The 16,198-nt window shown below is 41.4% G+C and overlaps 1 protein-coding gene across 1 annotated transcript in view; it reads left to right on the forward strand.

Moving 5' to 3' along the window:
* Window positions 1–16,198, forward strand: part of LOC131463773 (receptor-type tyrosine-protein phosphatase mu-like) — a 161,952-nt gene that overhangs the window by 72,977 nt on the left and 72,777 nt on the right. Inside the window, exons 8-9 of the mRNA XM_058635801.1 lie at window positions 3,618–3,926; window positions 6,398–6,507. Of these exons, the coding sequence (XP_058491784.1) occupies window positions 3,618–3,926; window positions 6,398–6,507 (419 nt within the window). The remainder of the gene's footprint in view (window positions 1–3,617; window positions 3,927–6,397; window positions 6,508–16,198) is intronic.

Consider the following 16,198-nt stretch of genomic DNA (forward strand, 5'->3'; position numbering starts at 1 on the left):
GAGATCTGTCAAAAGACTTACTGATGCACAATGTATCCTTCCCTGTCTGAAAGAGATGCGATGGGCTGTCAGTTGACTCCAATGTTAACCCACTGGTGGCAGAAGTGGTAATATAAGACAGAGATTGAGGTTAGGGGCCAGGATCGACTTGTAAATGGTTTGTATTTACAGTATATCACACTTTTCTAGTCTTGACGACCACTCAAAGCTGCTGCAGTGTCATGCATGCAGTCAGAGTCCATTCAAATGAACAAGAGGCAATAATGTGCTTGTGGTTTCCAAAAACATTTAAATGTCATGCTGTAATGACAAAAAACCCACAAAACATTAATACTTCATTCAACTCATTCAATTACATCTGTGCTTGTAGAGCTGCTGATCATTTGTCCATCACTGGGAAAACCAAACTCGCTCTCACTGGAGATCGTTGTGTTTGCCCTGGCCTGAGATAGACCTCAGTCATTTCCTGCTCCAAGGGGTGCTTTCATCACCATTATTATAACTCTATTCCACCAGAGATATCTGCCACACTGCAGAGATATTACAATCATATTTTCTGTACTTCCACCCCAGTGTCGCCCTCGCTGTGTGATTGTGTGTGTGGTAGGATTTCTGAAGATAGTCCTGTTATATGTTGTTGTGATTTGTGTTTGTATTTGTGTTTGTGATGCTGAGCTTCTTACTGCTCAGTCGATAAAACCTAACCAGCAGTCATGGTAGACTGAGGGTAAATATGCTCATCTCATCAGCTGTCATTCATGGGCCTCCATCTATTCACAGACAAGAATGTCAGTCAGCCGCTCCTTTCAGATTAAGAGGTGAACGATGGTGCAGTATGTTTTTTTCTTTCTTCAAAGTCGACCATGACCAGTCTCTGAAATGGAAGAGGCACCTTGTTGTTCATGCAAACAGATGATGTCATCCTGAGTCATGGCGCCCAAGTTGTGATTGGGTGTCTGCCACAGATCCTCACATTTTACCGCCTCCCTCAGACAGCTGGCATTTGCACCGCAGGGAGCCAATGGGGCAACAAACAATTAGCCTTTTCTCAACCAAACACCAGGGACATGAGCTGCTCACCAATGGCTGATAGTTCTTTATGAACACTGCATATGTGTTCTGTTCTTATGTATGACACATTTAAAGGAACACGTATATAAACACTTGCTTCCTCTGACTGTCTCATCTCAAACTCATTTTGCTCATGGCAGACTGTATCAGTCAGATAAATGATCTGTACGACATATGCAGAGCGACAGAAAACACAGCATGATTTTTGAGAATTGTCTTCATGAAACACCTACAACGACTCTAAATGCTGTAGTACATATGCCAGGCCTGTATGTGGCGCTGTTATCCTGCTCCACCAAAAATAGAAGAAGTTATTTAAACGAGTATACATTACAATTTATATAAACACAGAAACTGAGAGAAAATGAATGAAGTCAAGGAAAGAAAATAAAAGTTATGATAAAGTGAACCGACCAAACAAGAGGAGGATGACGACAACAATGACCAACATAGTGACAGTGAATGCCAGTGCGAGAGGTGGGATTGTGACATCATTGTTGTATTGATGGGCTACACAAAAATACAGCGGTGCTGTTTTGAGATTGTCTCACTCTGAGACCTGTTAACAAAACTTTCCCAAAACACATTTCTGTGTGCGGATTCACCAAGACTGCTTTTGGTGGACCGCCCCTAAGACTAACATTTTGCACAAGTGCTTCCTGCTCTTGTTGGTATCTCACAAGTGTGATGAGTGTGTGTACGTGAGTGTGACAGTCTCCTCCTTGACTGCTTCTCCAGAACAGAGACTCCTGTACATCTGCTTTAGATTCACACTTTGGTACGTTTGTCACTTTGAGAGCATCTGGTTTACTTTGATTTCAGGGCCTGGCCACGCTGCAATTCACTGGGCTTTTAGTGTAACCGTTGCCTGCCGAGTGCGGCCAACAGATAGTTCCGCAAATAAAGGGGTTTAAACTTCAATTTTGTGGAAGACGGTTCCCCACATTGCAACCAATTTCAAAAGGTCTGTTTTCTGTTTTCCTATGCCAGTCCTTCCCACTTCTGTGTTTGAATCTGTTTAAATTCTTTGGAAAGGTCAGTCATTATGTTGCTTTACTGCTCTCAGTTGTGACAGTGCGACACAATCACTCATTTCTATTCTATTCTTTTTATTGAAATATAATAGGATTTCTTTGTGTATGCTTCATGAAGTGTTTTCTCCACATCGCTAACCCTGCTCGTCATCCGTCTTCACCAGCTCCCCTGCCTCTTTCCAGCACTTCTGATATTTCATGTGCTTCATGAAAGTGCAGATCACATCTGTTGTTTCTCTTTTGTGAAATCTAAGTGTTCCATCTCTCACTCAACTAGCAGGTGCCTTTTTTTCCTCTCTGTGTTTCTGCGTTTCACATTATCCTTTTTCTAACTTGTACTTCTGTCATGTCACACGGCATGACCCAATTTTCTTAAAAAACAACACAGTTTTGAGTTTTACTTCATGTAACTGTTGTTTTGCTGTAGTCATCCATTGTCCAATGACATATATATATAGTTCTGATGGCATCGCCGTGTAAGTTTAGCAGATTTGTTGTTTGCTTGTTTGTCATGTTGGTAGAAATGAACAACAAGGCCAGTCGTCCCCTCATGCACCTCCAGAATGTTAAACATGGCTACCACGGTTGCCTCTGAATTGCTTGACTGTGTCTCCTGGGGAACCGGGAAATTGAGCCCTGGCTCCTCCTAATAGGTGGTAAAGTGTTAAGTTCCAGAGAAATGGACTGCGAATTTAACCTGGAATGGAAATTGATCCCATTACCTTGTGCTTGGGCTGCTCTCCTCCCATAGGAACGGAAAGGAGAGGGAGAGGGAGAGGGAGAGGGAGGGGGGGGGGAGAGGGAGGGGGGGGGGAAATAGACGGGAAATACAGACAGAGGACAAAGAGAGAGATAGAGCGGGAAATGGAAATGGGGGAGCCACAGAAAAGGGGGATGGACGGAGAGAGGAAATAGAGACGGGGAGCAGAGAGAGAGAGAGAGAAAAGGGATGGAGAAAATGGAGAAAGTGGAAAAGAAAAGGCGATGAGACATAGTGTATGTGATTATAGGTGATGGGATGGCAGTGGGGGTGGTGTCCTGCCTGGATTGACAGGCTGACTGACTCTGTATCAGTGTGGTGCTAATAGCTGACCACCACTGGGTGAGATGGGCACAGGATGTGGAAGAAGGAGCAGAGGGATGACACACTCTGAAGGGATGATACACCTCCTGCTGAGGGTGTTATACCAACAGACCTCTGGCATCCTGATGTGTGCAGCTGCTGTGAGACTCACTAATGTACGGTGACGGCATGTGGCCGTGCTCAGTATCAGGCTGTAGCTTTGAAATTTTGAAAATCTGTATTTCAATATAAATGAAAATACTGGACCGGTCTCAAGTGTCTTTTTTTTTTACTTAAATGAACAATAGCTTTTGTGTGCTGTGGCATAGACATGACTAATTTCCTTGATTTTATTGAAATATCTATCTTGTCCTACTTGTCAGTTCATGTGGCCTAATTGAGAATCCTGATGTATGCTCACACTCCCTCCTCTCTGTCAATCCTGCCAGAGCCCATGCACAGCCCACAAAACCTGGAGGTGATGGACATCCAATCCAAGCAGGTGACGCTACGGTGGGAGCCTCTGGGCTACAACGTGACCCGCTGCCACAGCTATAATTTAACAGTCCAGTACCGGTCCAGAGTGGCTGGTAAGGAGGAGACCCGGGAGGAAGTGTGCTACGACACCCAGAGCCGCAATCCTCAGCACACAATCCACAACCTGACGCCCTTCACCAACCTCAGTGTCAAGCTGGTGCTCCGCAACCCAGAGGGGGTCAAGGAGAGCGTTGAGCTGGAGGTTCAGACTGATGAAGATGGTAAGTGTGATGGACGGATCATTTGTAAACATAGCACAAATGTTTTATTAAAAGTATTACGATATAAAGTGAAACTCATCCACTTTGAAAGAAACAAACTAAAACAACAATATTAGAAAGTGATGACGTGCTGCTTCTTCCTGCTAGCTAACATGTATGAACAGTGTGTAAGCAACTACAAAGCATCCACACATTTCTCGTGTGTGTGTGTGTGTGTGTGTGTGTGTTTGTGTTTGATAAAGTAACTTGATAACTGTAGTTCTAAGTATAGACATTTCATTACTTTCATTTGAATTGATTTATGCCCACATGAGAACAAATTAAAGCTCCATTAGCTAATGTCACGCAACCAAGGTAACGCTGTTCACCAGACAACACCAACATCAGGCAATATGTCACACAACATGTCTCCATGCAGCTGTTGTTGGAAGATGGTGGATAGATGTTATGTTATTTTACTGGACGCCACAGATGCAGAGAGACAGTGGAAGTGAATCTAATCTTTCATTTCTAAGAAGACGATGGAACAAATACAAACAATGGATTCTGCTGTTGGTAAATCATGGACTCAGACTAGATTTACCAAGAGCAAGTCTGCCCAGCAACATCAACGCAGCAATTATTTACATTACACTGCCCATTGTTAATGCTAACGCAACACTTACCCTAACCACTAACAACACTGTCTTTAGTTTCAATTGTTTCCTTCCAGGATCTTGTAAAGTTTCACCGACTCTGGAGTAAGATGAAGGGAAGTTAATCAAGAACTTGAAGATGTCAGGATAGCTACTGTATATAGGGTTTCCAACTGTCCTGTAAAATATCTGTTTGTTATTTGAAAGATAAAAGACATGTTCCATATTGAAGAGATACTCATCTTTTTTCCCTATTTTTGATTATCAAGTCAGTGCAGAAAATGACACATTAGTTACTTATGAAGACTTATGAAGAATATGTTTGAGGGAAAATAAAAACCCTCTCCATCAGTCTGTAATTCATTATTATCCAACAGAGAATGCACACTTTGAGTTGGTGGTCCAATTCACTGAGTCGTGTGTATCGTGGCAACAGAGAAGCATCGAGATGCAAAAGTAAACTGGCGACACATGAGCTGCAGTGTGATACTTGGACGATCAGATAATCGCTCTGTGAATTTAAAGTGCATGTGCAGTATTTTTGTAGCATGTTTGCCTGCCATGACAGTGCTGTGACCAACCTGAGTCACATGACATCTGGAGCTCTATCGGAGCTTTGATAATTATTGATGAATTCTTCAATATACTTGTAAAATATGTGATTGCAGCTTTAGCGTTATTTTTGTTAGAGTGTTACCTAAAATCCCAAAGGAACAATATCAGTGTTGTATATCATGATGATGTGTACTAATATAACAGCAGTGGTAACGTTAGACACCTTTAAATCTCATAAGGACTTATTTTCCTATTACATACCCAGCATCCTTTGCCATTTGACCTCAACAAATGTTTTTAATTTATTGAATTATTAAGTTGATGATTTAATATTCAACTTAATAATTTAATAAATGAGAGACTTAAGATTGAATTTGTATTCTTTTGCTCTGGATGAGTCATTTTCACCTGATGACTAACAGCCTGCTCAAGTGAAAACTTTTGAAAATTTGAGGAGCACATGAAATCAGGCGCAAGCGTCTGTGTTCAGGGTGTTTCACCTCTTCCAAAGATGAAAACCCTTCTACGTTGCCTCAGCAGACACAGGAAATGAGCGCTACAGAAGTCTCAAGGAACCCCGGCCGCGAGATAACAAACAGGCTCAGCTGACGAAAAAAGAGAGTGTTGTCATGTGTGGCTCAGATGTCTCTGGTTGAAAACTTGAAAGTTGCAACAGTTTCTCACTCGCTGTGTTTCTCGGTGTGTTTGTCTGCAGATGTGTGTGTGTTTAGTGTCCCATGGCACAGACACACACTTAGTGTAGCTGTGGTTGCATTCCTGAAGACATCTCCACATCATTCTGTTTCAGTTACACAAGGAAAGCAAGGACCACATCTCAGTGGCAGTAATTCAAGTACAAGTAAACACAGTGAAAAGATAGATTTCCACTATTCCCACATGGGAACTTGTTCATCTTTGTTACACATCAGCTTCAGTACAATAGCTTTGAATAATCTCAGAGATTCCTTTGAAGAGATGCTTGATATTTGGCACATTTGTGTTCTGTAAGTGCTTGTAAATCTTTTTTTTATTGATTACATTCACAGCTTAAAGTGCTGGGCTGGTTAAATCATAATAGAAAAGACTAAAAAGTGTAAGGAAAAAACAGCTTTTCTCCAAATTGTGTTGACAACATTTTATCTCAAACAGGAGCTGGCGGCAAAAATCAATATATATCGCTGAAATTCTGTTGTAAGAGTTTTTCTAAACTCCTTTTTACTTTGAAAATGACATTTCTTTTTTGTCTGGAAAAATAAATGTGTCTGTGATAATGTCCCTCAGTGCCCGGGGCCATTCCTCTGGACTCCATTCAGGGCAGCGCCTACGAGGAGAAGATCATCCTGAAGTGGAGGGAACCCACACAGACCTACGGGATCATCACTCAGTACGAGGTATAATATACAGAATATTATACATTATAATGTTAGTGATATTGATCGAGAAACCGCTTATTTCCTAAATTAAGCAGTGTTTGTCTCCTCCCCCCCCCCCCCCCCCCCACACACACACTATGATGAGCACTCGTGTGTAGAGACAGAAAAATGTCCAAATGGATTTTTTTAAGGCTCAGGCTTGGGAATTTTTGTGTCAGCCCAACCAACAAAGGAGCTTTCATAAGCTAAGATTTAACCAGACGTACTCTAGTATTGTATCAGATCAACACAACCTGAACCTGGTCAGAAGTGTTTTGTAGATTTTGAATCCTCCTTCCAGACTAAAATCAAAAATAGATTTCTTCTACAGCCTCTCAGCACAAAACATTTTTCATAAAATAAACCCAGCACAATGTTTCTCACCCCAGTGAAGGACAGAGAGATTAGACACCTGGTCAACAAATGCGTAGCAAAAACATCCACGGATGTAGATGACCTCGACATGAAGCTAAATTAGAAAGTTATAGATGACAGGGACATTTCCCACCAAAATGAAAGTGACATTGTTCAAGAAAGGGGACAAACACAAATTTACTAATTACAGACCAGTCTCAATACGACCACCACTGTCAACAATTCTGGAGAAACTATTTAACGATAAGCTAGACAACTTCATTAACAAACACAATCTGCTGCCCACAAGCTTTTGCTTCTCCCGCTTTCCCTTTGGGTTATGTGTATTGTGTGGACTACACTAAGATGATGAGTGATGATGATTGATCTAACTGACATGACCGAAATAAATAAATAAATAAACATACATACATACATACGTACGTACATCTAAGCTTACATTACAGACTGAATTAAATATAAATAAATAAACTGAGTAGAATTGAATTGAACTCAATTATAATGTGAGCTGACAGTGGAATGGCAGAGGTTGAGGTTAATTGCTTTATTCAGTCTGTGACCTGTAATGCTCCACAAATGATTTACTCTCAGAAGTTAATAGTTTTTTCTTGTACTTTTTCCTGTCTGGGTATCGGGATGTCATGTATTCATGTCTCCATCACAGTTTATTGTGATGTTTGTGATGTTCTCCTCACCTTACCTACAGCACCATCATCACGTTATTTTTTCTGATTTCTAAGTGGCCTCGTGTATTTTCTAATACAAGGTCATGCATAAATATTACACCTATTAAAGATGAAGTCGGGACTTTTAATAATAAACAATAATTTGTCAAAACTGCCACTCTACAGTGAAAGTATACTTCATACGATAGATAGTCTGTGATGTAAAACTTCTGCTGTGGCTCCATCCATTGCTCGTAATTGGATTTGCTGATTTACCACCGCTCCCATAAGCGTTATCCAATCACAGACAAGTGAACAAATCAACAGATTCATTGATTATGAAAATAATTGGGTGACACAGAGTGATGCTTTTTACTTTACAACTGATGGAGGGAAGACAGAAGAATGGCTACACTCGTAAAACAAGCATTTAGAATTTAGAATTATAAATTATAGAGACACAGCAGATATGCAAACTGAATCACCAACAACTAAGAATGAGTCCTTAATAAATGAAGTTCTCTGAAACATGAATAAAATGTTGAAAGAAGACTTTAGGTTAAGGGAATGATCTGGGTTCTGTGAAACGTGAGTTGAGGTAGTGAGACAGTGAAATGAACCGTTGGAATCTGGACCTCGAGTCGTTCTTTCAGAAATGCTCTGGAAACCAACGTCACATCATCTGTAAGCTGCAGGTCCACGTCTGTCCTTCCACTTAACAAACAATCTCAAACACATCACGACCCGGCACCGAGTCAATGTTGACACAGCCTTGTTTCCACACTCTATATACTGTATATACCTATATATATATATATATATATATATATATATATATATATATATATATATACTGACACATTGATCTTAACTAGCTTGAGGTGGAAGTAATCCTTCAGTCCACCCCCACAGATTGATCCCTCTGTGTTGATTCTCTCCCTCTTGCCGCCGTTTGCTCACGCTTGTTTTTCTGTTTTTTTGGACGAGGTTAGCCGTCATTGACAGACACTTTCTCACACAGCGAGAGCAGATTGAATAGTAAAAGTGAGGCGATGCGTTCCTCTATCTGCTGCCATGACATCAAGTGACCGAGGTGAATGAAACATGAAATAGATATTCTCTCGGCGCTGCGGATACATTTCAATCAAAGCCCAGAGTCATAAGTCAGAATCATAGCCCGCTCCTGTTTATTCATGTGTGCACAGCTCGCTGCTGCTGATGCTGCTGCTGCAGGAAAACAATATGTTGTAGCTCACATGTAATTGTACATGTAAAAGCTCTCACATACTGTATTAATGCTGCTGAGGCACTTATAGTATAATACTCACTTCAAGGTGTTGCACTATATTCATATGCAGCAGCAATTACTTCTATTTGTGTCTAGAAAATATGAGCAATAATGCATTGTGTTAGATTAAGAAGTAAGTCACTGACGTTGGTTTATTTATTATAAAGCGTCATTAGACATTACTTATATAGCATAATATTGCGTCAACAAATACTATCAGACCTGACCTAAGGAGTGTGTGCAAGTGTGTGTATACACTGGCCCATAACGATACTTATAGTATACTATAATACTAGTATTAGTATCTGTGTTCATTTCATTGACGAAGACTATGAAGAAGAATGTTCATCAATGACCCTTTTTCACAGACGAAAACAAGGTGTTAAGTAAATAAAAATAAAGTTGACATGACCTGTGTTTAAATCATTAAAACTCAAACAGGTCACATGACTAAACTAGGACTAAAACTTAAGACTTTAACTAAAACCAAATCCGTCAACAAAATGAACACTGGTGAGAACTCATTTGACAATGGATGAAATATTTGTTCATGAAGGTTACACACTGCAGATTTTATATACAAGTCATATTTCCATCATGTATTAAACACGGTGACTTTTAGAGTGAGAATTAGAGTGAGCCACCAGTTTGCTTCAGGTGTCTCACCTTCACCTTCACACGGTTTTTTCAGCTGCTATTCCCCAGAAGTTACTGCTTATAAGTCAGGACGTTGCTTTGAATCGACATTATCAAAGGAGTCATACTGAAACATTCCTGACAAGGCCTGATATCAAAGTCATTTCATCTGGGTTCTTTTTTTTTTGACCATGATCTAATTGACAGGTTTTCAGTCAGGTGTGAGCAGCAGCTTGAAATGAATCTTCATGGTACATTAGATTTTTCTTCCCTTTTTACCCCTCTTCATCATCCATATTTACCAGGACAAATTCATTTTGAAGTCGCATTTGCTGTTATCAAATAAATCCCTGTGCCTAACGTTGCTTTAGAAATAGAGCCAGTATTATATAAAGTAAATAATATTTTCAGAAAACCACATGTATTTCCTTTATTTCTGAAGCCTTTAAAAATGAATTTGATGATTAATATTTGCTTAAGAAGGTTAAAACTCTAATGCTACTGTAAATCTTAAAAAAAATGACTTTATATATTATGTATTTTATGACAAGAAAAGAGTAAAATGAATCTTCCTCAGTTGGCATTGCTTTATTATATTGTGAGTGATGGTGCTGGAGATTAGACAGACATTCATATTTTATGAACACTTCATACATTTGACATTAAAAGAAAAATGTCAAACTAATGCGTTGTAAAAATCTCAATATATCAGATGGAGTAGACGCTACAGCCCAAATGAATTTCCTCAAATGTTGCCAATAATGTTTGCGGGTCAGCTCTAGTATGATTGTAAAAAGTGTCCACAAGTGTTGACGAGTCATTTCAAATTCCTTCTCCCTGAAATGCTATGATATAGGATTTGGCATCGCAGACTCATTTCACAGACAAAGACAAAATGAGAAAGCATCGAAGCATTTCACAACTTGATGGACTTAAATTATGCACCACTCCAAACGCCCTTTGTGTTTCTTAATTAGGGTTCGAGCAACAAGGTTGCAAGAAACCTATTGAAACTGGAAGGATTATTAGGGTTCGAGCAACAAGGTTGCAAGAACCCTATTGAAATGCAAAAGATTATTATTATTATTATTATTATTATTCCTAAAAGTAAATCGCATTTTTGAGGCCTTTCCCATACCCCAAAACTCACAGATTTTTGTGACCGCATCAATCCTGGTGTAAATTTACGTCTGAAAGTCGTTCGGGGAAAATACGTGGAAAATTGGAAGTGGGAGGGGCTAAAAAGTCACGCAAAAAACTTCTATTAGGTCAACTCATGTCGGGTTTAACGTACGTGAACGAAACCTGGTACACACGTTCATTAGGTGGGGACGGTCAAAAAAGTCGATGACGACTTTCCCGTGAAACCTACAGGAAGTCCGCCATCTTGGGTTGATTGGCCATTTTTCGGCCATTTTGGCGAATTCGCAGCAATGGTATTTGAACTAACTCCTCCTAGAGTTTTCGTGCGATCACCTTCAAACTTGGTGATGTCCCTGTGGACCAGTTGAGGAGCTCACGGTATCAAAAGTTTTTTCAAATGTCGCACGGCGCACGAGATAGGGGGCGGCAAAGTTTGTGATGATTCTGATGTTTCGCATCAGAAAAAAAAAACTCTTATAACTTTGCGATGGAAGGTCCGATCCGAACCAAACTTGCTATGATTGATGCTGGGCCATGGCTGAAGACGTCTATGAAAAAACGGTGAAGTTTGAAAACAGCGCCTCCTTGTGGTGAAAGAAAATACACAAAAAAAAAGTTTTTTTACGATTTCGGGAATAACTTTTACACAGATAATCGTGCCGCACTCAAAATTGGTGACAACAGTCAAAACACATGGTAGATGATGCGTGATCAATATGACGACAAATCGTTTAACGGTGTTGCCATGGCAACGACGCAAAGTCGGATTTTTGGGACAAAAAATCAAACTGCTACAACTTCGTGAATCCTGGTCCGATCTGAACCAAACTTGCTAGGATTGATGATAGTCCGGCCCTAAAGACGTCTATATGAAAATACTCAATTTCGAAAACAGCGCCCCCTGGTGACAGCAGACAATATGACAGCTTGTATTTCAATTATCTCCTCCTAGAGCTTTTGTGCGATCACCTTCAAACTTGGTGAGATCAATGTGGACGAGTTGAGCATCAAAAGTTATCAAAAGCTTTTTAAAATATTGTATGGCGTACGAGATAGGGGGCGCCAAAATTGGAGATAATAATAATTTTTCATAACAGACAATGAAACTCTTATAACTTCGCGATGGAAGGTCTGATCCGAACCAAACTTGCTATAGTTGATGATGGTTAGTTGCTGAAGACGACTATGTTGCTGAAACGGTACATTTTGAAAACAGCGCCTCCTGGTGGTGGTAGAAAATTTAAAAAAAACAAACTGTTACAACTTTGCCAATCCTGGTCCGATCTGAACCAAACTTGCAAGGATTGATGACAGTCTGGCCCTGCACAAGTCTATATGAAAATATTCATTTTCAAATACAGCGCCCCCTGGTGACAGCACACAGAATTACATTTATAGTTTTTGATGCTGCTCCAACAGGGATTGTTGTATCCACTTGAAACTTAGTATGTGGGACCCCAGACCCTTCCTCAACATGTCCGTAAAAGGTCACCTCCCTACAGGAAGTGGAACGCCCGAAACAGGAAGTAAAGTCTTACATTGTCCGATTGACACGAAACTAGATATGTGAGTTACTGGACCTTCGCTGAACATGTTTACGGAGACGAACAGGAAGTCGGCCATTTTAAACAGGAAGTGCCTTCTAACTTTGCCGTACATTGTCCGATCTGCACAAAACTTTACATGTGACACTAGGGACCTGTCCTGAGCATGTCCGTAAAAGGTCAGCTCCCTACAGGAAGTGGAACGGCCAAAACAGTAAGTAAAGTCTTACATTGTCCGATTGACACAAAACTAGATATGTGAGTTACAGGACCTTCCCTGAACATGTTTCCAGAGACGAACAGGAAGTTGGCCATTTTAAACAGGAAGTGCCCTCTAACTTTCCGTACGTGGTCCGATTTGCACGAAACCTTATATGTGACACCAGGGACCTGTCCTGAGCATGTCTGCAAAAGATGACCTCCCAACAGGAAGTGGAATGCCCGAAACAGGAAGTAAACTCTAAGATTGTCCGATCTGAACAAAACTTGATATGTAAGACAAGGGAACTTCCCTGAACACGTTTACGGACGCGCATTTGACCGGACAGGAAGTCGGCCATTTTAAACAGGAAGTGCCCTATAACTTTGCCATACGTTGCCCGATCCCCCCCGAAATTTGGATCGACATGCGTGGGGAGGCCGCTGAAAATAACTAGTACTGAAAATAACTAGTACCGCGCGCGGTGAATGAACGGGTGAGAGCGCGAGGCACGCGGGGAGCCGTGGCACACGGCGACCCGCGTGGGTCGGCTCGTTATTATTATTATTATTATTATTATTCCCCCAAATGAATTGCCTTTTTGAGGCCTTTCCCATACCCCAAAACTCACAGATTTTTGTGACCGCATCAATCATGGTGTAAATTTACGTCTGAAAAAGGTTTGGGGAATGTGCGTCGAAAATTGAATGTGGGAGGGGCCAATAAGTGCGGCGCCACCTGTCCAAATTCACCATGACCAACACAAATATCGCAAATGCACGAAATTCGGTACACATGTGTAGTGGGTCAGGATGAAGAAAAAATTACATTATGACCATGATCCAAACCCAACAGGAAATCCGCCATCTTGGGTTGATTGGCGATTTTTTGGCGATTTTGGCGAATTCGCAGCAATGGTATTTGAACTAACTCCTCCTAGAGTTTTCGTGCGATCACCTTCAAACTTGGTGAGGTCCCTGTGGACCAGTTGAGGAGCTCACGGTATCAAATGTTTTTTCAAATGTCGCACGGCGCACGAGATAGGGGGCGGCAAAGTTTGTGATGATTCTGATGTTTCGCATCAGAAAAAAAAAACTCTTATAACTTTGCGATGGAAGGTCCGATCCGAACCAAACTTGCTATGATTGATGATGGGCCATGGCTGAAGACGTCTATGAAAAAACGGTGAAGTTTGAAAACAGCGCCTCCTTGTGGTGAAAGAAAATACACCAAAAAAAAGTTTTTTTACGATTTCGGGAATAACTTTTACACAGATAATCGTACCGCACTCAAAATTGGTGACAACAGTCAAAACACATGGTAGATGATGCGTGATCAATATGACGACAAATCGTTTAACGGTGTTGCCATGGCAACGACGCAAAGTCGGATTTTTGGGACAAAAAATCAAACTGCTACAACTTTGTGAATCCTGGTCCGATCTGAACCAAACTTGCTAGGATTGATGATAGTCCGGCCCTAAAGACGTCTATATGAAAATATTCAATTTCGAAAACAGCGCCCCCTGGTGACAGTAGACAATATGACAGCTTGTATTTCAATTATCTCCTCCTAGAGCTTTTGTGCGATCACCTTCAAACTTGGTGAGATCAATGTGGACGAGTTGAGCATCAAAAGTTATCAAAAGCTTTTTAAAATATTGTATGGCGTACGAGATAGGGGGCGCCAAAATTGGAGATAATAATAATTTTTCATAACAGACAATGAAACTCTTATAACTTCGCGATGGAAGGTCTGATCCCAACCAAACTTGCTATAGTTAATGATGGTTAGTTGCTGAAGACGACTATGTTGCTGAAACGGTACATTTTGAAAACAGCGCCTCCTGGTGGTGGTAGAAAATTCTAAAAAAACAAACTGTTACAACTTTGCCAATCCTGGTCCGATCTGAACCAAACTTGCAAAGATTGATGACAGTCCGGCCCTGAACACGTCTATATGAAAATATTCATTTTCAAATACAGCACCCCCTGGTGACAGCACACAGAATTACATTTATAGTTTTTGATGCTGCTCCAACAGGGATTGTTGTATCCACTTGAAACTTAGTATGTGGGACCCCAGACCCTTCCTCAACATGTCCGTAAAAGGTCACCTCCCTACAGGAAGTGGAACGCCCGAAACAGGAAGTAAAGTCTTACATTGTCCGATTGACACGAAACTAGATATGTGAGTTACTGGACCTTACCTGAACATGTTTACGGAGACGCCGTTGACCGAACAGGAAGTCGGCCATTTTAAACAGGAAGTGCCCTCTAACTTTGCCGTACATTGTCCGATCTGCACAAAATCTTATATGTGACACCAGGGACCTGTCCTGAGCATGTCCGTAAAAGGTCACCTCCCTACAGGAAGTGGAACGCCCGAAACAGGAAGTAAAGTCTTACATTGTCCGATCTGAACAAAACTTGATATGTAAGACAAGGGAACTTCCCTGAACATGTTTACGGAGACGAACAGGAAGTTGGCGATTTTAAACAGGAAGTGCCCTCTAACTTTGCCGTACGTTGTCCGATCTGCACAAAACCTTATATGTGACACCAGGGACCTGTCCTGAGCATGTCCGTAAAAGGTCACCTCCCTACAGGAAGTGGAACACCCGAAACAGGAAGTAAAGTCTTACATTGTCCGATTGACACAAAACTAGATATGTGAGTTACGGGACCTTCCCTGAACATGTTTCCAGAGACGAACAGGAAGTTCGCCACTTTAAACAGGAAGTGCCCTCTAACTTTGCCGTACGTTGTCCGATTTTCACGAAACCTTATATGTGACACCAGGGACCTGTCCTGAGCATGTCTGCAAAAGATGACCTCTTAACAGGAAGTGGAATGCCCGAAACAGGAAGTAAACTCTAAGATTGTCCGATCTGAACAAAACTTGATATGTAAGACAAGGGAACTTCCCTGAACATGTTTACGGACGCGCATTTGACATAACAGGAAGTCGGCCATTTTAAAATGGAAGTGCCCTATAACTTTGCCATACGTTGCCCGATCCCCCCCGAAATGTGGATCGACATGCGCGGGGACGCCGCTGAAAATAACTAGTACTGAAAATAACTAGTACTGAAAATAACTAGTACCGCGCGCGGTGAATGAACGGGTGAGAGCGCGAGGCACGCGGGGAGCCGTGGCACACGGCGACCCGCGTGGGTCGGCTCGAACCCGTTCAGAACCGCGCGCGGTACTAGTTATTTTTATTATTATTATTCTTATTATTCCTTAAAGTAAATCGCCTTTTTGAGGCCTTTCCCATACCCCAAAACTCACCAATTTTTGTGACCGCATCAATCCTGGTGTAAATTTACGTCTGAAAAAGGTTCGGGGAATGTGCGTCGAAAAATGAATGTGGGAGGGGCCAATAAGTGCGGCGCCACCTGTCCAAATTCACCATGACCAACACAAATATCGCACATGCACGAAATTCGGTACACATGTGTAGTGGGTCAGGATGAAGAAAAAATTACATTATGACCATGATCCAAACCCAACAGGAAATCCGCCATCTTGGGTTGATTGGCCATTTTTTGGCGATTTTGGCGAATTCGCAGCAATGGTATTTGAACTAACTCCTCCTAGAGTTTTCGTGCGATCACCTTCAAACTTGGTGAGGTCCCTGTGGACCAGTTGAGGAGCTCACGGTATCAAAAGTTTTTTCAAATGTCGCACGGCGCACGAGATAGGGGGCGGCAAAGTTCGTGATGATTCTGATGTTTCGCATCAGGAAAACAAAACTCTTATAACTTTGCAATGGAAGGTCCGATCCGAACCAAACTTGCTATGATTGATGATGGGCC

The sequence above is a fragment of the Solea solea genome, chromosome 1 (genome assembly GCF_958295425.1).
Source record: "Solea solea chromosome 1, fSolSol10.1, whole genome shotgun sequence".
Classification (NCBI taxonomy): Eukaryota; Metazoa; Chordata; class Actinopteri; order Pleuronectiformes; family Soleidae; genus Solea; species Solea solea.